This window comes from Delphinapterus leucas, chromosome 1 (genome assembly GCF_059928025.1).
Source record: "Delphinapterus leucas isolate spDelLeu-1000000601 "Yukka" chromosome 1, BTC_Dleu_Yukka2, whole genome shotgun sequence".
Taxonomy (NCBI): Eukaryota; Metazoa; Chordata; class Mammalia; order Artiodactyla; family Monodontidae; genus Delphinapterus; species Delphinapterus leucas.
The window spans coordinates 166,305,758-166,332,637 of NC_143129.1; the positions used below are offsets into that span (position 1 = coordinate 166,305,758).

At 53.9% G+C, this 26,880-nt stretch overlaps 1 protein-coding gene across 1 annotated transcript; it reads left to right on the forward strand.

Annotated features, from left to right (window-relative positions):
* Positions 1-372: 372 nt before the first annotated feature.
* Positions 373-25,603, forward strand: LAPTM5 (lysosomal protein transmembrane 5). Its single transcript, XM_022575021.2, has 8 exons — positions 373-541; positions 15,319-15,412; positions 16,097-16,173; positions 17,784-17,918; positions 18,972-19,094; positions 20,294-20,389; positions 23,064-23,156; positions 24,436-25,603. The coding sequence occupies exons 1-8, from the start codon at positions 455-457 to the stop codon at positions 24,523-24,525; spliced, it is 795 nt and encodes a 264-aa protein (XP_022430729.1). The 5' UTR covers positions 373-454; the 3' UTR covers positions 24,526-25,603.
* The last annotated feature ends 1,277 nt before the right edge of the window (positions 25,604-26,880 follow it).

Here is a 26,880-nt window from a genome sequence, read left to right on the forward strand (position 1 = left end):
GACAGACCTGGGTTTGAATCCTGCCACCAGCACTGACTACTGTGTGATTTGGCTGAATGCCTTGACTTCTCCGGACCTCTGTGTCTGTATCTGGAAATGGGATTGCTAACAGTCCTTGCTTCCAAGTGTGGTGGTGAGCATCCTCTAAGCAAGGCATGGGTGAAACTGCTTAAACCCCAGGCCTGGCAAATGGTAGGTACCGACCGTGTAAGGGAAGCCCCTCCTGGGAGTGGCAGGGGCCTGCTGCCGTGCTCTGAGGAAAGCTGGGGCCCTTCCCAGCTGCCCCGCCCCAGTTGTGACGCCCTTACCCCTGCCTGTCTGAGGGGCAGGAAGGAAGTGAGGAGGGCGCCCGCAGCTTTCCCTTTTCTGCCTTGTTTCAGGCTCCTGGCTCCTTCTCTGCTCCAGGCTCCTGGCTCCTTCCCTGTCAGTGCCTCGGAGGAGGGGAGGCAACACCATGGCCCCCCGTGCGGCCGCCATCCGCCAAACCTGCTGCTGCTTCAACGTTCGCATCGCCACCACTGCCCTGGCCGTCTACCATGTGGTGAGTGTGCAGGCGGCCCGGGACACTGTGTGTGCGTGTGTGTGTGTGAGGGCGGCCCCGCTCTATGGAGACCCCTCGAACGGGAGGACCGTTGCTCACCACCTCCTCTTGGAACCCTGGACAAGTCCCTGCCCTGCTCCGGGCCTTGGGCTCCTTCTCTGTCCAAAGCGGGGGAGGGGACCCTGCAGCAGTGGCAGGAGTGGGAGACGGGGTCCTTGTTCTAAGCAAACGTACCTCACATTCTCTCTGAGGCTCAGTTTCTGCCTCTGTGAAATGGGACCTTTAGCAGCCACAAGTTCATCCAGGTACAAACGGAGCAGCAGATGTGAAAGTGCTTTGGAAGCCAGGAATCTTGAGAGAAATGTGAGCTGGGATCATTGTCAGGAAATGGGGTCAGGTCACAGGCATGGGGCCTGGGCCACTGGAGGGGATGAGAAGTGCGAATCTCCCCTTTGTGCTTCCAGAGGGGAGGGAGGGGGCTGTATCCTCTTAGCTTACATACGAGCAGGGTGCCTGGCCTGGCCTGAGCGCCTGTGGGCCCAGCCGAGGAGGAACGGGCCCCGAGGTTCCCCTTTGGAGGCTGGTGTGCACAGCCGGGTACGGAGTCTTGTCTCTTATTAACTCAGAGTGACTCTGGGTGAGTCACAGCCCCTGGGGCCAGAGGCTCCCCCTCTGTCTTGGTGGCTGAAGGTTGGGGTCTCTGTTCTGCCCTGTCCAGAACTATCCCCTCAGCCCACAGCTCCAAGCCACACTCAGCTCCCCCAGACCCGGGGACCTTCCTCCCAGGGTGACTCAGGGCCTGTGGTTAACAGTTCTTTTATGAGCCTGGAAGGTCTTCCTCAAAATTAGCCTAAATCTGGCACACTGTGGTGGGCTGCTGTAAACTGCTCAGACCTGGCTGCATCTGCTTCCTGCCGCACGCAGAGCAGGCAGGGCTGTTGGCAAGAGCCCAGCCTTCGGAGGGCTGGTGCTCTTCAGTGTTCGGTGCACAGCCTCTGGATCCAGACTCCTGTGTGCAAATCCTGGCCTCATCACTTCCTAGCTGTGCAGCCTCAGGCCACTTACTTAACCTCTCTGAATGTCCGTTTCCTCGTCTAAAAAATGGGCATGAGAATAATAATACTTCTCTGTTAGGGTTGTTCTCAGGATCAAGGGAGTAAATATCTACAAGGCACAGAGCAGTGCTTGACAGGTGTTTGAGTGCTTTATTATTAGCAGTGCCTCAGACACGGAGCCTGCTGCCAGCACACCTGTACGTCAAGCAGTCAGACCCCAGAACACTGAGTTTGGGCGGGGCTCAGAGGTTGCTCTGCCTAGCTTCTCCAACGCAAGAGTGCTCCTGAGAGGAGTGAATGGCTCTTGACTGTCCCCAGACTAAGTCCTTAGGGCCTCTTCAAGCTCTGAGATTGTGCAACATTCTTGGAAACACAGTGTAGTAAGCAGGGGTGTCGCCGTGGGAAGCAGGCCCCTGGGTCCCTAACCCTGCTCTGCCACTAACTGGCTATGTGACCTTGGGCAAGCTGCTCCCTTGGGCCTCAGTTTTTCCTTTATAAGATGATGGACAAGAGGGTATGGACCAGCTCAGAGGTCTCAAACTCCAATGCCTCCAGGGGCCAGGCAGGTCCTGTAAGTGAGCGTAGTGGGGCAGACGGACCTTGCAGTGACCTGGGGAGCCTGTTCTGGGTCTATTCTGGCGGCCGCTCTCTGTTTCCGCTGATTGTTGCCATGGAGGAATGTGGGCCCCAGCAGCCGCTCTTTTGACATTTGGAGAAACAGGAAACAGAGGCTTTTATGTCACAATTTCTGCTGTTCCCATGTTGATGACTGATTTGAGGTAAAAAAGAAATCCCTGTGCAGACCAAGTCAAATCCATTTTCAGGCTGCTGGGACCTGAGTCTGACTTGCAAACCCTGGGTTTTGTAACTCTTGCAGTTTCTTTTTGATCATGCCGTCCGAGGTCCTCACCTGTACACAGTTAAGTGACATCAGTTCCTGCCCAAAGAGCTGGAGAATGTGTGGGCAAGTGATCAAGGAAGGCTTCTTGGAGGAGGTGTCACTGACAGAGGTGTAGAGTTTGGTTGTGGGGAGTATGGATGGGGGAGGGATAGGTGTGCAGAGGTGTGGAGGCTGAGGACAGTGGCTTGTGCAGGGGACCCTACATAGACTAACCTGGGGGCTTTAGGTTGGGCAGCAAGAGGTGGGAGGGATTTGGAGGGACAGGCTGGAGGCTGGGCCTTCACTATAGGGCACTATTGATATTTGGGACTGGAGAATTCTTTGTTGTGGGGACTGAACAGTACATTGTAAGATGTTTAGCAGCATCCCTGGCCTTTATCTACAAGATGCCAGTAGCGCACCGCCAGCTGTGATAACCCCAAATATCTACAGATACTGCAAATGTCTCCTGGGGGTGAAATCACTCCCAGCTGAGAACCACTGTCTTTAATGTGGGTCATGGGGAGCCATGGGATGTTCTAGACCCGAAGGCAGGAGAACAGAAGAAAAGTCTGGAAGCTGTACAACTGGCCCCGGGAGGTCTTCTCTGGGCTGGGGTCCTTGATTGATTCCAGTGGAGGATCATCCTCCTGCTTCCTCTGTAAGAGGCCTCTGCTCCTTCCCAGAAAGGGCAGGGCCTGGGGGCTTTCTCTGTGGCCTGGCAGTTGGGTGGCAGGTGTGCTGTCAGGGCCTCGAACATCTGGATGGAAAAAGAGAAGCTGCCATCCAGATGTGTTGATCACCCAGATTGGTCGTCGTCTGGAGCCAGTCATGGGCGACGGCCCTGCACACGGAGAGCTATTCGTGGACTGGACCCCTCTGGGGAGGGTTAAATCGGGCTCTTGGCATCCTGAGACAATGCCCCACTTTACTGAGTCATCGGGGCGTTATTACTGGAGGACCTCCGTGTCCAATGGCTGGAGGACCTTCCTCAGCATTTCACTGGGTTTGTGTAGAGGATTCCCTGGTTTGTGAACGTTTTCTGACTCCAACTTGCACACACAGAGGAGTCAGAGAACTTTTGTAAATTGGCCTCTTTGGTTCTGGTTTGCCTGGCAACCCAAAGCATGTCTGTCCCAAGTTAATGGCGGGAGACAGGGACCCAGAAGACCTTTTTGCCTAGAAATATCTCCCTCCCTAACCTCTCCTCTCCAAGGCACCTGGAATTCCATTAAACTTTTGTTGTCTGATAAAAAGCTTAAAGCTGTGGCGATTTCAACCCTGTAGCAACAGGATACATCAAAACAGGGCCAGGAGGAAATGAGACTGCTGCTGGCCATGGCTTGTCTCTGGGTTATAGATTGTGAAAGCTCTAATTTTTTGCTACTTTTCTGTATTCTCTGTATTTGGTACAATGAACATGTATTACGTTTTAAAATAAACGTTTTCTTTTAGAACAGTTTTGGATTTACAGAAAAATTGTATAGTACAGAGTTCCTGTATACCCCGCATCTGGGCTCCATGATTGTTAGCATCTTATATTAATATGGCACATTTGTCACAATTGATGAGTCAATATTGATATACTATTATTAACTACCGTCCATGCTTTATTCAGATTTCTTCAGCTTTTCCCTAATGTCCTTTTTCTCTTCCAGGATCCCACGTTATATATAGTCATGACACCTCCTTAGATTTCTCTTGGCTGTGAGAGTTTTCAGATTTTCCTTGTTTTTGAAGACCTTGACAGTTTTGAAGAGTACTAGTCACGTATTCTGTCAAATATTCATCAAATGGGACTTGCCTGGTGCTTTTCTCATGGTTAGACTTGGGCAATGTATTTTGGGAGGACGACCACAGAGGTAAAGTGCCCTTCTCCGCACTTCGTATCAAGGGTGTGTACTTCCGCGTGTCTTATCGCTTGATGTTGACCTTGATCACCTGGCTGAGGTCGCGTTTGTCAGGTTTCTCTACTGTGAAGTGACTTTCTCTACCGGTGCTCTGGGGTCTGACCACTTGACTCACAGTTGTGCTGACAACAGGCTCCGTGTCTGAGGCACGGCTAATAATAAAGCACTTAACCTCCATTATTTAAAGGAGCCTCTAGTGAATGCAGATTTGTTCTCAAACATGTCTTTCTTTTTGGTGCCCAGCCCCAGGCCAGCACATGGGCCTGACTCACTCCTGGCCTCTGCCCTCTAGGGATTCCAACCCACCAAGGAAAAACTGTGATAATGGTGTTGATGGATGACAGTGCTGGCTCTTACGGGGGCACAGATGACAGGCCTTAGCCCAGCCCTGGGGTGGACGCTGGGGATTCAGCAAGGGCTTTTGGGAGGAGGCTGGAGTGATAAGGATGAGTGGGACTTTGCTTGGGAATGTTGGGGGGAAAAGGGCATATGCTTGTGGAGGGAGCAGAGAGCAAAGGTGGGGAGGTAGGAAAGGCCAGGTGATGCTCTGGAAGCACGGAGAAGCTCATAGGGCTGGGGTCAAGGGCAGGATGGTCGTGAGGTGTGGTGGGGGAGGCTACAGAGGTCAGCAGGGTTAACACTGGACCAAATGCCTGACTTCTTTCAGGCTTCATGGTAGAAGGATGGATCTCTGTTTGACCCAGTTCTCTCATTTAACAGATGAGTGAACAGAGGCCCAGGAGGGTCCCTGACTTGCTCCAGGTCACACAGGGAGGTAGGGGAAGGTCTTGCTCCAGGCCTCAGCTACCAGCACCCAGGTGTGTGGGATGAGCCAGCAAGTGAACAAATGAATTCTTTACCTGGCCCACGGCCCAGGGGTGGTCTGCCTCTCTGAGAGACCCTTCTGTCACCCAGTCTTCATTTCTTCTTTATGGTCCAGCTCATGGGAAGCCTCCTTCTCCAGGAGGCCCTCCTGCTTGTCCTCCTCAGAATTCCAGTGGCTCTTCTCTCTCTGCTCCACTTTGGGATGGAAAAGATCACAGACCTGTCTCTATCACTCACTCATGATGTGACTTTGAGCAGGCAGGTGCCTTTGCTGTCTGAGCCTCAATTTTCTCTTCTGTTAAATGGGGCCAGTGGTCCCTGTTTCAGGGTGACTGTTTTGAGGTATTGAGCTGATGTGACCCCACTGGAGAGGAGGGCTGGCAGGCGAGTGCCCAGTGTGGGCTGTGGGACGTGACCAGAGGCCACTCCCCTTTCGAGAGCTCATCTGTTTGGGGCCTAAAAATAGGTCCCAACTGTTAGGTCGTCTGTTAGAACCTCTGCCTTCACGCCTGATGCTCCCATGTGGGGTAGAGTGGGAGTCGTGGCCCCTCCCCAGTGCCCTGGCCAAGGGGCCCTGGTGGGAACTCAGTTGTGCTCCCCATCTCTGGGGTGTGCACTCTGCCTTCTAGCTTATAAAATGTTGGAGCCATCGAGAGGACCACTGGACCCCCTGGGCCAAAGCGGGGTGACACGCAGGGCCTTCTGGGAGCAAAGTTGGTCTCTTCCTGCACCAGGCCTGGTGGGCCGAGTGATGGTGACCAGTCATCTGTGTGAGGTGGGCCAGGACAGGCCAGACCCCAGGCTGGGCCTTATCTCCTCCCCACTTCCTGGTTCTCAGGCCCAAGGGAAGGGAAGGGAAGGGAAGGGAAATAAGGGGCTTCTGGGAATGGGGGGTAGGGAATGGTGGTTCCAGACATCGGGCATCACCTTGGTCAGAGGGACCCACTGCTGTCAGAGGGCCATAGCTGGGAGAGGCACCAACCTGGGGGAGGGTCCAGGGGCTGGTGCAGGGGCTGGGGCCCCACTCAGACCCGGCCCCGTGGCTGGAAGGCAGAGCCTGGGTGGGCTGAGGTTCTTGGTCACCAGCCTAGTCCAGAGCCTCCCAGGAAGTGAGGCTTTTATTTTGAGCCCAGGGCAGTGGCCTGGAACCAGGACTTCGCTCTGAGCTCACTATGAGGCCTGCATTGGTCTCCCAGGGGACCCGCACCCCACCAGGGGAAGGGGAGGGTGCACAGAACCTCTAATGAGGCAGGAAGCTGAGCAGGGAGCTGTACAGAGTGAGGCACTGGCTCCCGCCTTCCACCCCTCAGCCCGGCTGCAGGCCCAGCGTGTCCCTCCCCCTCCCCGAGCCTCAGTTTCCTCCCCTGTCAATTGGGGGCCAATAACTATGACCTGCAAGGTCAGAGACTCAAAGGAAACCAGGTGGGAGACACACCTAGCACCCAGCGAGTGCCCCACACATTGTAGCTACCCCTGGAGCCCCCATTTGACAGAAGAGGAAACTGAGGCTTGGACAGGCCAAGCGACTTTGCAGCCTGGGGTAGATAAAGAACAAGAGCCCGGGTGTCCTGCTCGGGGCCCAGGCTCCCCTGCTGCTGCTACAGACCGCGGTGGGGGAGGGGCAGGCTTCTTGGCAGCAATGGGGTGGGGTTCAACCGTAATATCCGGGGAGCCTCGTTCTTAGAAACACGGAGCCTACATGCAAAGATGCAGTCTCAATGGCACCTGCAAAACGGGGGGAAAATGGGAGTAATAATTGAAGTTGCCTCATAAGGCTGAGGCGAGGACGAATGAATGAGTGTGTGTCAGTGTTCAGAGGACCTGGCCTCTCCTAAATGCTCCAGTAATAGTAACATTTACTGTCACGTGGGGACCTTTGCCCTGAAGGTAAATAAGGAATTGATGTTTTATGGGGATTGTTTGGTGGGTGTAGGGTACTTCTCTAGATACTCAAGAAGTGGAGGAGGATGGGGGTGTGGACCAAGCCTGGAGGCTGACTCTGAGCTCCCAAATGGGTGCCCATAAAGGATGACCACTGCCCCCCCTACCAAGAATAGCAGAAGCCACTGGGATTCACTGGGCCAGAAATTTTGCCCTTAGTGCCTGCTCCTTCAGGGGAAGGCTTGCCATCCTGTCTTCTTTCATGGGGGCAGGTCTGAAAGGTCAAAGGGCAGACAGCAGAGGACAGGCCTTGCTGGGCTGTCACACACAGGGCACAGGCAAGGGACAGGGCTCAGAGGATGACACGCTGGCTTTCCTGGACGCGGTGCCAGAGCGAGCTGCTCCCGTCCTGGCACTTCCCACCCTGCAGGGTGATGAACCTTGGCACACGCCATCTGAACTGTGCTCTCTGCCAGCTCCCGGCCTTTGTACAAGCTGTCCCCTCTGCCCTGGGTGCTCCTTCTCCCACCCCTGCTGACCCCAAAGTCACATCCCTGTAAAACCACATGTCCCCCTAGCATCTCCTGCATCCCTCCACTGGCCCAGCCACCCAGAAGCTGCCATTTCCTGGGGGCCTCCTCTGTACCTGGCACATGGTAAGCCCAAGTCACAGTTCCCCAAGAGAAGCTTGCAGCTTCCTAAATGCGTCTCACTCTCTTTTGCTTTCGCCCCTACTTTTCCCTCTGCCTGGAACACCCTTCCCACTGCCCTTTGGGAGAAATCTTCTTTTAAGACTCACTGCCTCTCAGAAGCCTTCCTGGAGCCCCAACTCCTGGACCCTGAGCTCCCAGCGTTTCCCTCCATCCCAGGGCAGCTCCCACCCCCACCTGCTGGGGTCCTGGGGGTCATGTGGTCTGCCCTGGAGGCCCGGAGGCTCATCCAGGGCTTGGCCCAGCCTGATCCATCTTTGTAATCCCCAGGGTCTGACCCGGTGGCAACCAATCTCGATTTTATTTTACTTTTGCAAACCTTTTATTGATGCATAATTTATATAAGTGCATATCTTGGTGACCTTTTTCAAAGTGAACAGCCAGGTAACCTCTACCCAGATTGAGAAATAGGATGGGACCAGCCCCCAAGGGCCCCTGGTGTCCCCACCTCATCACTACGCGACCCCCACTGACTTCTTCCAACACACGTAGTTCTAGAAGTACCCAGGGATGAGATTACACAACATGGGCTCTTTCTTTCTCTCAGCATTGCATTTGTGACCTTCCTCCATGTGGCCGTGTGTATCCAGCTCATTTCCCCCTTGCTGTATAGTATTTCACTGCATGAATATATCACAATGTATTTGGCCTGTTGTACTGGGGGAGGACATTGGGGTTGTTTCCAGGGTGGGCTATTACAATGGCCACGGGGACCTGTGGCTTGGAGTCCAAACCAAATGCTTCTACTGGTCACTCGATCTTTCTGAATCATCATATTTGGTAGCAGACATATGTCACCTCATGTGCTCCTTCCTCACTACAGCTTTGCTAGTGGGTGGAGCCTTCTCTCTGTTCTACAGATGAGGAAACTGAGGCACAGAGGAGTAAAGGGGCCAGGCGGGGTTGTGGGGGGACAATTAATAGTAGGAGGGGGCGGGGATGGGAGGGTGGACAGCAGAGCCGCAGCCTCCAGAGGAGCCAGGCTCCCAGGGAGGTGAAGGCTGCCCGGCTGGGGCAGCAGCTGAGCCGTGGATTTGGCAGGGTGGGGGGGGGCGAGCATCGTGATGTTTATCTGGGCCAGCTGGGGAGGCGGCTGGGGAGCTAGTGCTGCAGGGGCGGGGGAATGATCCCCACGCAGTCGCCCCCGATAAGCTGTGACAGGAAGTATGGGGTGGGGTTGGGGGAGGGGAGCTTCCTCTTGACGCTGACACATCTGGTTCTTTGCTCCCATCCTCTCGCCAGACAGCCCCAGGGGACCCCCAGGGAAAACAGGGTGGGTGGGTGAGGTAGAGGGGACTGAGCTTTAGGGTGGGGGCAATGCTGCTGCTGCTGAAGACGAAGAGGACGACAGTGATAATAATAATAGTCTGAGTGTCAGGAGCCCCTGAGTTCTTAGGCCGCCAGAGCCGGAGGATGTAGGGTCAGGGTGGAGCAGCCCTGGAAGGGGAGAGGGGCAGGAAGGGCTGTGCACTTGGGACCGGTTTCCCATTGTGCAAACGGCGTTATCTCTGTTGGGAAGGGTTGAGGACAAGCCCAGGCCGGACTCCTTGTGCCGCTTCGGCCGAGGCACCCACAGTCCCTGTTCTCCTTGGATGTAAGTGGGTAAACAGTCCTGACCTCACAGACTTGTGAGGAGAAGTGGAGTTAACAGACAGGAAAGTGTCCACGCACCGGCTGGCACATAGTAAATGCTCACTGAGCGTTGGGTGTCCCTGTAAATTTTATCCCCCGGAAGCTCAGAGGATGGGTTTCTGCCTGCCTGCTTATGAGAGGGTGTGTCCTAAGCCCCCCAGGAGGTCCGAGAGGGTGGGCCCATGTTCTTGGACCGGGAACTGGTGTTTGATCCCCAGAGCCAGGGGATCTGGTGTCACCACCATCATAACATGCTCTCACCTCTGCCTTCAACGGCAGCAGCAACAGCATGGCCTGCCGGTCACTGCAGTTAATTACCACTTCCCAGCAGCCCTGTGGTTACCTCTATCACCAGCACCCCGGCAGCATCCACCGCCACCTCTGTTATCACTGCCCAGAGGATCGCAACTGTCACGGCATGCCAAATGCAGCCCCAGGACAGCCAGCTCCGCCTCCCAGCACGTCACCATTGTCAGTCCCGCCTGACCCTCATCTCTATTCCATTCAGCTGCGGCATCACCACCGTTATGGCCACGGCCATGTTCAGTAGCGCTCTCATCCCTCCACCCTCCCTGATTCTTCCTCTCCTCCTACAACTGCTGCCCCCTTCATTTCAGCTCAGGCTGTTGGTTGCTTCTCAGAGCCACCAGGAAAACAAGTAGAAATTCTCCTGGCCTCCCAGCCACTTCCTCCATTGCTCAGCTTAGGGAAGTTGTGTTTGTTATTGAGAAAGAAGAGTCGGGGAGGGCATGAAAATGAGAACTGAAACCAGGGAGAAGCCGAGGGAAGAGGTGAGAAAGGGGAATGGAGAGTGGAGGTGGCATTGGGCGTGCTGAGCGTGGCTAGGACTGATTCGGTCATGCAGCCCGAGCCCTGGTGTGGCGTCAGGAGGACTGAGGCTGATTCTGACTCTGCAACACGCTTGCTGTGTGGCCTTGGGCTGACTACTGCCTCTCTCTGGGCTTCACTTTCCCACCAGTGACATCCCCTCTTTCAGGGAAGAGGCCTTCCCTGCCTCTTCCCTGCCCCCGAGTTTTGCTGGGTCTGTACTGCTGGCTCTGGGCCTTTACACACGATGATCACTCTGTCTGGAATGCTTTTCTCTCCTCTCTGCCACGGTCAAGCTTTTCCTGTTTGTGAAACCCTCCCTGAGCCTTCCAAACAGCTGTGATCACTCCCTCATCAGGGACTCTGAGTCCCCTGCATGTCCCATGTCGTGATTCTAAACACACTGGTCACCTGTTGGGTTCCCCTGGGGACTGTGACACTTGCAGGCCAGGGTCCGTGGTTTTCCCAGACAGGGCCTGGAGGCAGTATGTGCTCAGAGAGTGTTTACTGGATGAAAAAACGAGGGAGCAAGTGTATACCTGCCCAGCAGTGTGCACTGATGGAGCACTTGCTGTATGCCAGGCTTAGTGCTGGCACGTCATTTGACCTGGTAGCAACCCTACGAGGCAGGTCCAGTTATTATCCCCATTTCCCAGATGAGGAGACTGAGGATCATAGAGGTTAGTGGCTTGCTCAAGGCCACAGAGCTGGGGTTGGGGCCCTGGCCACTTGATTCCAGCACCTGGCTCTTAACCACGTGATCTCACCATGTGGAATTAAGGTACAGTGAGTGAGAAGATGCTATTATGGAGGAAAAGTTGGGCGAGTGAATGCCATCTGCCTGGGCACTGTGGGAGGAGAGAAGCCCCGTTCTTGTAGCAGGAGGGCATGAGTCATGGCCCAGGCAGGTCCTCAGAGATCAGGGAGAGGGCAGCTCTGTGTCCAGGTGGAAACCAGGGGCGTGAGGGGAAGGGGAGGGTCAGGTGGCCTGGGAAATCTTGACTCTTGGAGTTTCCTGGCCTCTCCCAGCTTATGCTATAGGTAAGCCAGGCACTTTCTGGAATTACAAACAGCTCTTGGATGGGGACTTGGGTGGAGCAGTGAGGGCCTTCTGATGAGTGGGGTGCAGCTCTGGGGTGGGAGACCCTGGGCAGCCTAGGTGTGACGTGCTGCAGTTGGCAGGTGTTCAATCATTCCAGTGCGAATAGGGGTGACTCTCCACGTTGACTGGAGGAGGTAAACTGAGACCACGGAGGAGCCAGGACCTGGCCAGGGTTACACAGCCGTGAGGCAGTGGGAGCGGCCTCAAGTTCCAGCTGCTGTCTTCTGAGCTGCGGGTGTCCAAGGATGGGGCTCAGCTGCCAGGGGAGAGTGGGCAGATGGTTGGTGAGACCAGGGCTGGGCCCCAGAGCAACCACTCAGCCTTGAGTGGAGCCTGGACCCTGGGAACCCAGGCAACAGGGTTCACATCCCAGTCTGGCCATGTGGCACAGGGCGTGTGAATTTTCCTTGTTGAGCCTCTATTCCTCATCTATACCATGGGGAAAATGTTGCCTCTCTTGCAGGGTTTTGGGAGATGGCGGTGCAAGCCTGTGTGTGCAGGTCCAAGCACACAGTAGGTGCACAAGAAATGTCAATTCCCCTCCACCCCATCTCCTAGGGAGCTGAGACGCCTATCTTTCTCCTGGATCAGGGACTGGTGTCTTCCATTGAAGGTTAGGGGCCAGCAGAGGGTCTGAGTCAGACTCTGAGGTTGCCCTGCTCTGTGACCCGGGGCTAGTTCCTGCCTTCGGTGAGACTCAGGGTTCTCGTCTGGCAGATGGGGACAGAATTATCTCCCTCTCTCTACAGGATGGTTGAGAAGGTGAAATGGAGTAAAGGATGAGGTTGGTTTTAAACACACGTGGTTTTTACAAAAGTAGAAAGGCTTCTGGTATCTGCCGCTGCTTCTTGCACAAGCTGTGGGAGGTGGAGGAGACGGCAGAGGGAAGAGGAGGTGGGCGCCCTGCTGACTCTGCTGGGCACCCACATGGGAGTGGGCGAGGAGGGCAGGCCTCAGGCAGAGCTAGGAGGCTGGGAGATGCTGGGAGGACAGTGGAGGGGGGAAGAGAATCAGATCCAGCGCCCACTGGCCTGGGTTTGAATCGCGGCCCTACAGATGATCAGCTGGGAGGCTTTGGACAAATTACTGGACCTTTCTGAGCCTCGCTTTCCTCATCTGTGATGGGGGGTGGGAGCATTAAGAACAGTCTCTTGGCTGGGTTTGGGAGGATCGCTGGGATGGTGTGGGTGGCAAAGCTGGCATGGAGTCGGGCTGTACAAATGTCCCTCCTCTTCCTTCCCCTTCCTGGGGTCCCAGGATATTCAGGAGGCGTGGTTGGAGAGGGGCAGCTGGGACGCTAATGGCAGGATTGCAGACATGGTGGCAGGGTTGTGGGAGATGTTGGGGCCAGAACTGAGGATCTGGGGAGTGGTTTGTGGGTTAGCACTGGTCTCCAAAGTGGGGTGATACCCAAGGTGACCACTGGGGCCTCAGAATGACAATATTAGAATTTCTAAATTTGTCAATCATGTTCTTTATTCATTTCTGGATTTTTTTGGTGTGTGTGTTTTATGATGTTCATTATAAATCAAGACAGGAGCACATGCATATAATTTGGAAATCAAGAAATAGAGAGTCGTGTGTGCAAAAGGTTTTGTTGACATAGGCACATGATCAAAACATCTGAGCCCTCTGGGGTCGGGGCTAGCAGGGCTCTGAGGTGACTCGGGGAGTGGGGTGTGTGGGAAGGCATCAGGACAGCACTGGGACACTGGGACTCCAGTCTCCACTTTGTCCCCAACTTGCTGTGTGTCCTTGGGCGAGCCACCTAACCTCTCTGAGCTTAGAAAACAACTAGAAGGAACTTATAAAATAAGTAGGCAGAGGCTCTTTCCAGTGATTGGACGTTGGGGTTGTCTGATTCTGAGCTTCTATCTAGATCTCAGACAATCCTGGACTCTTGGGACTTCAAAAGCCTTCTTGTGCCACGGCTGATGAATGCTAGCGCCCTTCTAAGCCCAGCTGTGGTGACTCATTTGTGCTCTGCTGGCACACCGCAGGAGCCCCAGAGCTCCCAGTCTTTCAGGGTGCCCTGTTCTGTCCTGGACTGAACTGTCATCTGCCTCCTTTTCTCTCTCCCTCATTACAGGGGAAACTGGGAGAAGAGGGGCTGGAGCTCCAGGCTTTAGGGGATGAGGAAGCCACATTTCTCTCTCCGAGCTGTTTCCTGTGGGTACCAGCCACAGCCCCCGCCATGTCTGCTTTCCGCTCTGAGCTGTTTTCCACTCTCCCGGTGAAACAAAGCCTTTCTGGTTCACCCCACACCACGTAGAGGTGGCAGCTAGAGCAAGCTCACTGTGAGCCCCCTGGCACTCTCCTCACGGTACTGCTAGACTGCCCCACGTGAGCTCACACCAGCCAAGAGCAGATTATACTTGCTGAGCACCGGCTGCCAGCCTCCAAGCTCAGTGCTTTGCAAATACAATGCAATTTGTTCCTTATTAAATCCAGTGATTGCCAGTTTCCAGATGAGGGAATTCAGAGAGGTAAAGTGACTTGCCCAAGGTCACATAATGACCTGGATACAAATCCACCTCGGACTGGCTCTGGAGCCCAGTTCCTCATCAGTCTTCTCTGCTGTCCCTTTCTGTCCCCTGAACAAGATGTAATATGGTAGGAAGACAAATCGAAACCTGTGTCTGAGCTAAAAAAACCCACACAATCAGCTAGGGGGAAACAGATGGTGGGTGTCTATTTGCTTGTCAGCCAAGCGTCAGTTACTAGTGGAGGGCCGCCTAGAAAGCCAGTGTAAACTTAGGCCATATTAATAGAGGTAGGACATCCACTACAAGGGAGGAGACATCTTGTTGGCAGAGTGGGCAGATGGCATCTGGAGAAGTGTGTGTGTATGGGGTGGGGGGAAAGCCTTGCTGTAAGAACATGGACACACAGAAGATTGTGAGTTCCCCGTGGTTGGAAGCATTTAAGTAGAGGCTGCATGGCACAGAATCCTTGCATTAAAATGTGGAGGGCAGGGGTAAGGTGACCTCCAAGGTTCTTTCAATCTGCAGTTTTGTGGCTGGACTTCAGTTATTGCCAGGGTCATGGCAACACTCATGCCCATTAGATTTGCCCCTTCTCTGTCATTCTTAGCAAGGTTCCCCTGAGGGAATAGGGTTTATTCGTTCATGCATCCATCCCTCCGTCCATCCTTCTGTTCATTCATCTACAACAGCTAGAGCAGTGAACAAGAGAGACACAGTCCTTCCCTACCTAGAACCTATAGTCTAGAGGGAATAATAACAATAATAATAGCACAGATTGAGCGCTTACTATTTGTCAGGTACTCTAAGTGAATTATCCCATCTTGCCCCACTACAACCTTATGAGACAGGTGTTATTATTATCTCCATTTTGCCTATGGGAACTGAGGGGCCATGGGGGCTGGGATTCACAGGTCAGATGCTCCCAGGCCTGTGTTGATGATCCCAAGAACTTGAAGTTCTGTGATGCTCAGATGCTGTGACTAAGATCCCATGATGCTCAGAGTTTATCATTATAAAAGAGGGTACAGAGCAGGGGCCCAGTCACTGGTGAGAGCCCTCAGCCTCCCCCACTTCCTCAAGCCTGACCTTCAGAGGTCACAGTTATCACTTTACGGATAACTGGGTGTGGTTCTAAGTGCCCTCTTGGGATGTTCTCATTTACTCCTCCCATCTGCCTCCTTAGGTAGCTATCAGTATTATTCTCATTGTACAGATGGGGAAACTGAGGCACAGAGAGGTCAAGTAACTTGCCCAAGCTCACACAGCTAGGAAGAGGAAGAAGGAGGAACTACGAGCTTGAGCTGTCTATCTGTACAGGCCACACTTTACCTGGGGTGCCCCACTGACCCGCATTCCATCTCCTCCAGGACCCCTCCTCACAGGCCCTGACTGCACGCCTTCGGGGTGGGAGGGGCTGGTGGAGGAGCTGTGCAGGCCCCGGCTCACTGATGCTCTGTTCTGTCCCCAGATCATGAGCGTATTGCTGTTCATTGAGCACTCAGTGGAGGTGGCCCACGGCAAGGCCTCCTGCAAGTTCTCGAAGACAGGCTACCTCAGGATCGGTAGGTCCAGGGGAAGCCAAAGTGGGGTGGGGTGGCAGGGGGATGGGCACCGGCTAGGGGTGGAGTTGAGGCTCTGCCACTTGTCCTTTTCGACGTCTGCAAGTGGAGAAATTCCACTTGTTCACACTGAAGTCTCCGGGTGTGAGAGCAGATAGGATGGCGCTTTGCAAACCAAATCAGCTTAGAACGGTGACAGCGGGACTCGCCTGCTCGATAGCAGCCCGTCACCCAGAATAAAATCGCAACTCCTCATGGGGGCTCCAGCCCCTGCTGACCTCCCTGGCCACATTCCCACACCTCGTAGCTCCGTCCACACTCCCCCTCGCTCCCCACGCTCCAGCTGCGCTGACCCCACCAAGCTGGGCCCTGTCTTGGGGTCCCTATCTGGACTCCTGGCCACTCGGCCCACAGGCCACCTCCTCAGAGGCCTTCCCCCACCTCATCCTGGTAAAAGCAGACCCTAGGCCTCCTTCCCACCCTGCACCCTGTGTTATACTGTCCTGTGTTACCTGAAATGTTCTGTGTGCCCCTCAAGACTGAGAACTGCAGGAGGGCAGGGCCTGGGCTTTCTGGTTCACTGGCATAGTGCCCACACCAGTGGTTCCCAAAGTGTGGTCCTTGGAACCCCAGGTGTGGGTTCCTGGGGGCACTTCCGGGCCCCTCACTGCTCTCTTTGCCTTTCAGCGGAATTGATCTCCAGCTTCCTGCTCATCACCATGCTTTTTATTATCAGCTTGAGCCTGCTGATCGGCGTGGTCAAGGTGAGTGCCTGGTCGGGGAGGGGAAGGGGAGCCAGGATCTGCGGGCTGGCAAGGAGGCCCAGCTGCCCTCCTGGCTCCCTCCTATTCATACCCACTATGTGGACAGCACTGGATGCTGGTAGGTGGGAGGTGGGTATTTGGAGGAGATCCAAACTGCACCCTAGAAATCTTCACACTTACTTTTTGGAAACCCCCCTTTTCACACCAGATCCGTCAGGTTGGAGGCCTCGGTTCCCTGTGAAAATACACCCTCCATGCACGAGGGTGTGCACAGCCGGCTGCGGCCACTGCTGATCATTGACACTTTGGCTGAACTAGCTGGCAACCCACATCCTTTTGAATTGCAAATGGTGGCAGCGAATTTGGTAGAGAAGAAAAGAAGGGTCATTTTGAGGCCTAGGTAGAGGGGAGAAAGCAGTGGGTTTTGAAATCAGTGAGAGGAGCAGAGGGGAGGGTGTAGATGCGTCCAGCTCAGTGCCATCCAGCTAGCGATTGAGAGGGAGAGGCGGGCTGTGACTCAGCCTCCTGCAGAAAGGAACCTGTCTGTCCCTTGGCCCCCAGCAGGGCAGGAAGCCAGGGCCCCGCCACATAGCCATGAGAGCAGACCTCGGAAAGAGAATACTTACTGGACAGACAGTGGTGGACTGGCACTCCCAGGGCCAGCAGGATGGGGTGGAGATTTGGTGCTAGTTTGGAATGTCTCCACTTGCCTGAAATGCCATTGTTCACTCCCTAGCTAATGCCACTCTCTCGGGAGCCCTACACCACAGGGAGTGATTTCACCTTGGTTCCCGGTGGTCCATGCAGAAACACAAATTGTCCAGCTAGGAAAATGGATCAGGTCATCCCTGAAGCCTCTGAGCTTCAGTCTGGGCTGTTTTGGCTGCCTCCTGAGTGATTTTAGACAACCACGTGAGAAACCACGAAACCACCTTTTCTGTGATTTTTGTCCCCAGCTGTGGGTTCCTACACATTTATACTGGTCATAGTGGTCACTTGCTTTCAGTTGAAGGAGAGGGACTTCAGCCTCAGCCTCCCAGGGTCCCTTACTATGACTGAACATCCCCGGGGGTGGCCTACACAGAGGCAAGACCCACTGTTAAAGCAGCACAAGTTTTTTCACCTCTGGGCCTTGGCTCAGGACAGCCCTTCTGCCACCAATACCCTCCTCTTCCCTCCTGCTTCTTTCCAGCTCTAGCCCTGGTGCCCCTACTTCCAGGAAGTCTTCTCTGATCCCTTCTCATTTGTCAAATGGACACAAAGTCTTTCGTCACTGGGTTCTTAAGAGCGAGTTGAGGCAGACCCTGGTCCTGGAGCCCCCAAGCGCTTATCTCTGTAGATGGGAACTGTTCCCGGTTCCTCCTGGGACGCCGAGACTGCTCACCCTCAGGGCCTGGGCCTTACCTTCTCCCCATGCCCAGAGCCTCACTCAGAGGAAGGCATGTGGATCCCCATGGGGTGACTTCAGCCAAGATCCACAGGTGATTCAGGAGAGCACCGAGTTCCCCGGGACAGAAGGGAACTGTGGGCCAGGGGGCCCGTGGAGCCATCAGGCTGCATGGAAGAGCCTTGTGCAAGGGACCCCTGACCATGCTGGGCCTGCCTTTCAGAACCGGGAGAAGTACCTGCTGCCCTTCCTGTCCCTGCAAATCATGGACTTCCTCCTGTGCCTGCTCACCCTGCTGGGCTCTTACATCGAGCTGCCCGCCTACCTCAAGTTTGTCTCCCGGAGCAGAAGCCGGGCGGTGAGTATGTCCTATGTCCCATAGCCGGCCAGCGGGGGAGGTGCAGGAGCCCAGGCCAGCGAGCGTGGGAGCCCCCAGGGCCCTTTCTAGTCGGCGAGCTTGAGCAAGTCCCTGAGCTCCTCCAAGTCACCCCACGCTTCTTATTTTTTTTAATTAATTAATTTATTTTTGGCTGCGTTGGGTCTTTGTTGCTGCGCGTGGGCTCTCTCTAGTTGCGGTGGGGGTGGGCTACTCTTCATTGCGTTGCGCGGGCTTCTCATTGCGGTGGCTTCTCTTGTTGCGGAGCATGGGCTCCAGGCATGCAGGCTCAGTAGTTGTGGCTCGTGGGCTCTAGAGCACAGGCTCAGTAGTTGTGGCGCACGGGCTTAGCTGCTCCGCGGCATGTGGGATCTTCCCGGCCCAGGGCTTGAACCCGTGTCCCCTGCATTGGCAGATGGGTTCTTAACCACTACACCACCAGGGAAGTCCCTCACCCCACGTTTCTCCCTGTAAAATGTGTCTTGAGATCATGTCTCATCAATATGTCTTATGAGCATTACATGAGGAAAGCGTGCACAGGGTGCTCAGCAGGTGGTAAGAACGGAAAAAATGCCAACCACATGTGAATTTACACCATAGGAACCGGGACATGCCCCGTTTCCCTCCCCAGCCCCTGTTTTGTCCCTCCTTTGTAACCACGTTGAAGAAAGGAAGGTAAGGATGGTGAGCATCCTTGGTGGGAATGCCCGCGACGCCTGGTGCCAATCACAGACGCAGTTCCCCAAAGTTGCTTTTCACACTTCCCCTGACTGTGGTCCTTGAGGAGGCTGAGAAGCTACATTATAAGGCCCTGGTCTGGGAGTCAGGAGACCCTGGTTCTAGTCCTGTGTTTACACCAGCCTATGGTGTGAACATCTGAGAAATGGACCTCCATTTCTTTCTGGGTACCATGGACCAGGGAGTCATCGACGTCTCTGGCTGACAGTCTCTCAAGCTGAGGGCCCACTGTGTGCCCCGTGGTACCCGGGCCTCTGGGTTGGGGCTGACTTGCTGGTCTGTCTTCTTCCTCCAAAGGGCCCCTCCAAGGTCCCACTGATGACCCTGCAGCTCTTGGATTTCTGCCTGAGCATCCTGACTCTCTGTAGCTCCTACATGGAAGTGCCCACCTATCTCAACTTCAAGTCCATGAACCACATGGTGAGTCTGGGCTGAGGCTCTGCTTCTATCACTGGCTCTGTGGCCTTGAGCAAGTTGCTTTCCCTCTCTGTGCCTCAGTGCTTAGGCTGGGTTCTCTAAAAGTGGAGCTTGGAGAGGGATTCTTGTGCAAGTGATTTCCTGAAGGAGAGCTCTCAGGAAGAAACTTGAAAGGAATGAGGGAAGCAAGTTAGACAAAAGGAAGAAGCCAGGCAGACATGTGGCTTTAGAAGTAGTGCTGCTGGATCCCAGAGGGTGCCCTGGAGTATGGACTGCAGCGCAGAAATGGTATTGGTGTTTTCATTGCTGTCTAACAAATGATCCCCAAACATAGTGATTTAAAACAATAAACAGTTGTTACCTCACATAGTTTCTGAGGATCAGTAATGTGGGAGTGGCTCAGCTGGGTTGTTCAGACTCAGGGTCTCTCTTGAGGTTGCACCTGAGATGAGGATGGGGCTGTGGACGCCAAGGGCTTGACTAGGTCTGAAGGATCCACTCCCAAGCTGGCTTACTGGCGTGGCTGTGGGATCTTTGGCTCGGTTCCCCACCGTGTGCGCCTTTGATGAGGCTGCTTGAGCATCCTCATGTCATGGCTGCTGGTCCCCCCCCTGCCCCCCACCCCCGGTGAGTATCCGAGAGAGAGCAAGGAGGAAACGGCCCTGTGGTCTTGGAGATCACACTCGCCTCTGCCACATCCTATTATTTGTGAGAAGTGAGTCTCTAGATCTAGCCCACACTCGAGGGAAGAATGTCAGAGGATGTGTGCACATGTTTGCAAATGCCACAGCAGTTGTCCCACCAGAGCAGGAACCTTCCATCAACAAGTCCTGCTTGTGAGGTGCCCCTAGGGGACGAGGCATACCTCCCAGGTATTTCAGGATTAGGTGGTTCCGTCAACCAAGACTATCCTCCAGAGAAGGACACGGGTGTGGCCCACCAACTGGGGGATGGGGCAGCAGCCAGATAAGGGTCACCTGGACGGGCATCAGCTGCATCTGTCTCCCTGGGTTTGCCCACCTGTCAGATGAGGCTGATGGTACGTGGCCTCCTAGGGCCCTTGAATGGCTGGGCCAGGATAATGGCTGTGCCACTGCACGTTCCTGTGTGCGTGGAGAGCTGGCTTTTATTCCTCGACGTGTGGGTACTGTTAGAGTTCCTTATGGCCAGAGACACTGATGTGGCCCCCACATCTGTTGCAGAATTACCTCCCCAGCCAGGAAGGTATGGCTCACAACCAGTTCATCAAGATGATGTTCATCTTCTCCATCGCCTTCATCACTGTCCTCATCCTGAAGGTGAGCGGCCCCTGCCCCACGGCTCAGGGAGGGGTGGAGAGGCTGAGCTGCCCCGGGCCCACCCATGTCAGACTGTTAGGAGGCAGGGAAGTGTGTCTTCCACCACCGCCCCCCCTGCTTTTGGCTCCTAACTCTAGCCCTCCCCACACCAGCCCCTGTGCCCACACGTGGGATCCTCGGGGACGCCCCCTTTAGAGCAAGTGGATCTGTGAAGACCCACCTGTGTTCAAGGGTCGGGGACTTAATGTGTGACTCAGAGAGAACTGATCCAGGGGAAGGAGGAGCTATTTTGTCTGGAATTAGATTCAGGAAGTCCTGGGTCTGAATCCCAGCTCTCCCCTCACTAGCTGTGTTGTTGGTTTTCAAGTCACTTCTCTCTGGGTCTTGGGTCTCACCTGTGAAAGGGACACCCTAAGTCTTGCTTTGCCCATGTTAACAGCTTTACGTGATTCAGGCGCCAAAATGTAGATGAGCCCTGAGGTTATATTACTAGAGGTTTGGTGATGAGAAGGATGGAGGGGATTGATTTTATTCTTCTCACGGGTAGTCAGGCCCAGAGGATAGAGTCCTGTTTCAGGTCCCAGTTCTTGGAGAAATGGTGACAGACAGGAGTGCATTAATAGCAGCACCACAGAACTTCCCTGGTGGCGCAGTGGTTAAGAATCCGCCTGCCAATGCAGGGGACACGGGTTCGATACCTGGTCCGGGAAGATCCCACATGCCGTGGAGCCCGTGTGCCACAACTAAGCCTGTGTGCCACAACTACTGAGCCTGTGCTCTAGAGCCCACGAGCCACAACTACTGAGCCCACGTGCCACAGCTACTGAAGCCCACGTGCCTAGAGCCTGTGTTCCGCAACAAGAGAAGCCACCACAATGAGAAGCCCGCGCACCGCAACGAAGAGTAGCCCCCTCTCGACGTAACTAGAGAAAAGCCCATGTGCAGCAATGAAGACCCAACGCAGCCAAAAATAAATTAAAAAATTTATATTAAAAAAAAATAGCAGCACAACAGGAGGATGAAGAGGCAAGAAAACGCTGCCGTCTTCGGGAGTCAAGGAAACCAGGGCAGTTCAGCTTGGGAAAGAAATGACTCAAGGGGGACCTGATCGCAGCCTCCAAGTACCCAAAGGACTCTCGTGGGGATTCTAGAGGCCACAATGGGGCCCTGTGGCCGGAAGCCACAGGGAGGCTGATGTCGACTCAAGAAAAGGAAGGGCTTTTAAAAGTGTTCTTTTCTGATTGTGAAAGTAACATATGATCACTGTAGAAATTTAGAAACTACAGATGAGCAGAAAGAAGACGATCAGCCCACCAACCACCGCCACTCGGAGAGCAGCACCTCTGATATCTGGGTGCATTTCCGCCCCCTCTTTTTATGTGGGTGGTGTAGCCAGACATCACTGCCTCCTTACATCCCAGGCCCTGAGCAGTGTCTGCTCTCACCCAGTGCCAAACTGGTAACAACTTCGCTCCTTTTAACCTTTCCTCAAAGGACTGACCTAGCACAAGCGCATTAGTGATGCACAGTGAGAACGTTCCTGAAGGCTTGTGGGGACCAACGTGGAGGTTTACGTCATATACTCTGCTAGAGAGAAACTGCCCAAACCCCACCACACACCTCCATCCCTCCCCACCCCTCTCCTGTTCTTTATCTTCATCCAGTGGGAGTTGTCTCTGTACCCCGACTCCCAACCCTGCCTCACTGGCTACCCTTCACCTACTTGCTTTGCCCTGGCCCTTCGTACTTCATTCTTTCATAATTCATTTTATTTATTTCTGCTCCTTTTAAGTCCCTATCATGGGGCTCCATAAAACAAGGGACTTTCTAGATGCCAAGACCTGCTCTCCTTCCTTTGGGGGCAGAGAGAGACTTATTGGCTGTTGTTCCTTGAACACACCCCGGGGGACTTCACTCCCCACCCTGGAACCTTCTCCCCAATTCTTACATCAATGGCTAAGAGAAAGCCATTGCTCACATTATCTGACAGATATATACATCCATACATATAATTTTTCTGCATTTATAAACATGGGATGCTACTGCATACACCGTTGGATAATCTGCTTTAAAAAAACAACATATCGGGCTTCCCTGGTGGTGCAGTGGTTGAGAGTCCGCCTGCCGATGCAGGGGACGCGGGTTCGTGCCCCGGTCCGGGAAGATCCCACATGTCGCGGAGCGGCTGGGCCCGTGAGCCTTGGCCACTGGACCTGCGCGTCCGGAGCCTGTGCTCCGCAGCGGGAGAGGCCACAACAGTGAGAGGCCCGCGTACCGCAAAAACAACAACAACAACATATCGTAAGCAGTTTTGAAGACAACATTTCCCACTGTCAGCTCTGTCTCAGGATGGGCGGGGCCACCTCAGGAGATGGTAAGCTTCAGTCCTCAGGGGCGGAGAAGCAGAATCTGCAGGATTATTGCCCGGCAGGCTGGAGGGTGGTGCAGAGGCCTCTAAAAAGCTCCTTTCTGTGATGAGTCTGTGGGGCAGTGAAAAGGGAAACACCTGGAACACCTGAGACGGGCAGGTGAGGGCCCCTCCAACCAGAAGAGGGGTCTGACCTTTCAGGGTAAGCTGGGGGTCTCCAGGAAGCGCCCAGCATCTGTCCTGGGTCTGCTGGGGTGGTGAGAAGGAGGGTCACAAAGCACAGCCTGACCTGGCCCTTTTTTCTAGGTCTACATGTTCAAGTGTGTGTGGAGATGCTACAGATTCATGAAGTACATGAACTCGGCCGAGGAGAGGAGCAGCTCCAAGATGCTGCAGAAGGTGAGCCTGCTGGGGGGTCAAGTCCTAGCTCTGCCACTCACTGTATCATTTAGGGCAGGTCTCTCTGCCTTGCGCGGCCTCAGTTTCTCCACTCGTAAGATGAGGGTTGGACCAGAAGAAATGGGAAGATCTCTTTCCACTCTGATTGTCTAGGATTCTATTCATTCATTCATGCATTAAACATTTTATGCTTCTTACTCTTTCCTGGACTCATATCCAACCCTTTGGATGCAGAGAAAACTAAGATGCCACCCTGTCCTAGAGGAGAGTATAGTCTAGAGTGAATCTAGACACAGAGATCCAATTACAACTTGGTGTGAAGCACAGGGGCAATGGGAGCACGGAGGAGGCACCTGGTTTCACCTGGGGTGTCAGGGAAGGCTTCCTGGAGGAGGTGACACTTGATCAAGTCTTAGACTGTCAGCGGGTACAAGTTAGCTGGGAAAGGGGAGGGGCCTTCCAGGCAGAGGGACTAAGTGCGCTTAGAAGCAGCTGACTGGAAAAGTGATGGGAAAAGTGCAGCTGGTTTAAACTACTGGAGGCTCACTTTCCTCAACTGTAAAATGGGGATTGTATTAGTCAAGGATTTTTTGGGTTCCAAGTGTCAGAAACCCAACACTCCCTCACTTAAGTAAAAAATAAAATGAATTTATTAGCTTATAGAACTTGAAAGTCCAATGTAGTTCTGGCTCAGGCATGGCTGAAGCCTGATGTCCAGACATGATCTTATTTTCAGGATGAAAGGCAGCCCTTTCCTCATGGTAGCAAAATGGTTGCCGAAATCCCTAGGCTGTCATCCCACCCTCTCAGCAACCCCAGCAGTAAGAAAGACATCCCAGAAGCATGTCTGATTGGTCCAGCTTGGGTTACAAGCCTATCGCCAAACCAGTGACGATTGCCAAGGGGATGAGATTCTACTTTGAGTGACCGCCCCATCAGACATGAGGTCTCATGTCCACTCCCCCAGATCAGAGGGCTGATCAATTCTTCTGAAAGCACATGGACTGAGAATGTTTTCCCAGGGAAAACAGTGTGTTGTTATCAAAACAAGGGGGCTTGATGCGGAACAGGCAGAGGCAAGTCTGTCCATTACAGGAACAGAAACCGTACCTGTCTTATGCATGCCATGCCTAGCACATAGTAAGTGCCCAAGGCATGCTAGTCATTATCATTATCAACATCATTTTGCCAGGGGTGGGGGTTGGAGCCCCTTAACCCCAGGTTGGGGTAGTGGTCCCATCTGGTCAGTTCTCAGCCCTTATCTCTCTGTTTCTCCCAGGTGGTCCTGCCATCCTATGAGGAAGCCGTGTCTCTGCCATACAAGATTCCGGAGGGGGGCCCAGCACCACCCCCATACTCAGAGGCGTGACATTCACCAGGCCCCAGCCCTGGTGCTGGGAGGGGCGGAGCTACCTCGCAATCCGCTTCTTTGCTTAGGTGGCCCCTGTGGCCTGGGTGAACCACCTGGCTGACTTCAGGACAATCCGCTTGTGTCCCGCTCGCTGGCCTGCTTTTCCTGCGGGGCCTGGGAGATGCTCACAACTGGGTCAACCCCTTTAGGCTGAATGATTGGGTCTCAAAAATTCAGTCCAACGGCACTCAGCTTCTCTTGATCAGCTCTGACGTTGGTTTAAACGATTGGTCTTTCTAAAGTCAGTGAGTTTGGTTAAATACCTCTCAACTTGACCAGTTTTACCAAGTGGCTGACAAATCAAAAACACACTTGTCATTTCAGTGAAAACAATGTGGTCAAACAAAAGAGTCCATTGTGTCAGTTTGTAAATAGTTGTCAATTCACAGAGCAATTTAGTCAAGTGATCATCGGTTAGTCCTCCCCACCAAATACATACATCCGTTTTCTTCCAGTAGTTCCTTAAGCAATTATTAAGTCAGCCAACCTTCAGTTAATTTAGAATAGTGATAAAATCCAATAATAAAAAAATCAACTTAGCCCCCCAAACCATTCAATTCAATCTAGTCCAATAACTTGCTGCCCCCTGTGGTCAATTCAGTACTTGTGAGTCCTGACCCACAGCCCATCCGTTGCCAGATAGGTTGTAGGCCACCCAATTCTGCCCGACACTTGTGGTCAAGCAGAAATTCAGCGCTGAAATCAGGCAAACCCACTTGTTGGACTAAATCCACAGGTTAGTTCAGTCAAAACAGGCAAACCCTTTGTGGGCACAGTCCCCGCCCGGGGGGTTCGTGTTGGTGGGGCCATAGGGGAGGTTTTGGTCCCTGCACCCCCTCTTTTGCCTGCTTCCCTGGGGGTTGGGATTCCCGAGGTCGCTGACCCAAAGGCGGAGATAAGGCCACAGAGGCGGGTTCTCTGGGGTCCGCGAGGGGGGTGCAGAGGGCGAGGGCTGTGCAAGGGGCTCCCCACCACACCCCTGTGTCATTGCTTTGTGTGACGGGGAAGAAGTTTCAATAAAGCAGCAACACGCTTCTCTCTGGCTGATGTGGTTCCTAAAATATGGTGTATGGCCAGGCCTGGGAACACAACCTCCATTACCTCAACACACACACACACACACACACACGACAGTTGATTCAGTCCAGAAACTCTCAGAGGCCATGTCCAGCTAGGGAGTGTCATGACCTGGCACTGTTTCTGATCACAAATCATGGGCCCTCTAAGCACCCTGATGTCTCCCTGATAAGGCATGGACTCCACTCACTTGGACAGCACCCACCTGGAGCCAGGTCCTACACTGGGCACTGGGGTGACCACAATACGTCAGACTAGCCTCCAGTTACCCCCCATCTGGGGAAGGGGAAGACAGATATGTAAATGATTATCATGGCCTGTAATGATTATAACACCGTCATGGGGAAAGTCTGAGGGACCTAGGACAGCCAGTGGAGGCTTCTTGGAGGAGGTTTCACCGAGCTGAGTTTGAAGGATGAAGGCGCAGCAGTGAGCAAACTGGGGGAGGATGTTTTGGGCTGAAGTGGCAGGATGTGGAAGTGGGGAGAGGAGCTGGAGAGGTAGCGTAGTGTGGCTGCAAGTGGGGAGGGGAGGGAGAGGAGGCTGCCAGGGTCTGGGGGCCTGGATCACAAAAAGCCTTTGTGTACATCAGGGTTCTTTGGCTGCAAGCCCACCCTGGCTAACTTCAGCCAAGAAGGGCATTTATAGGAAGGAGATGCTTGCAAGTAACAGGAGCCTTAGTGAACCAAGTTTATTGAAAACAATGACAACAACAACTGAAGGGTGGTCGTGATGTTTCTTGGCTCACATAAATGAAAAATCCAGGGAACCTGGTCAGGTGTGGCTGGACCCAGGAATCAAATTCTTCAGTCACCTCTTTCTCTCTTTCTCCACCTCTTGCCTTCTTCCTCCTGGGCTGAGCTGCCTGAGAGTGAAGCTGGCAGAGAGCACGAGGCAGTCTGAGTTGGGCTCCATCCCCAGTACCAAATGAGACCTAACAGAGCCTTGAATGCTGTGCCCCGGAGCATGGGCTCATCCTGGGACAGGGGGAGTCTTTGAGGGTTTGGGGGCAGGGGAGTTACAGGATCGGGCTTGGGCTTTAGAAAGGAAGAGACCAAAGTCAGGGACCCATAGAAGGCTGGTGAAGTCCTCCTGTGGAGGAGAGAAGGGGATTTGAGAGGAATTGTCAACCTTCTGGAGTTGTCAGCTTTTCTTGGGAACAGCAGATTTCTTCATGGGTTTTATCTGCTCTTTATCAGATCCCCAAACAACTGATAAAGTGAGGCTCTAATAGAG

Coding starts and splice junctions, on each gene's coding strand:
- LAPTM5 (XM_022575021.2), top strand. CDS start 455: ATGGCCCCCCGTGCGGCCGCCATCCGCCAAACCTGCTGCTGCTTCAAC. Junction 542..15,318: donor CCCTGGCCGTCTACCATGTG/GTGAGTGTGCAG, acceptor TTCTGTCCCCAG/ATCATGAGCGTATTGCTGTT. Junction 16,174..17,783: donor TGCTGATCGGCGTGGTCAAG/GTGAGTGCCTGG, acceptor CCTGCCTTTCAG/AACCGGGAGAAGTACCTGCT.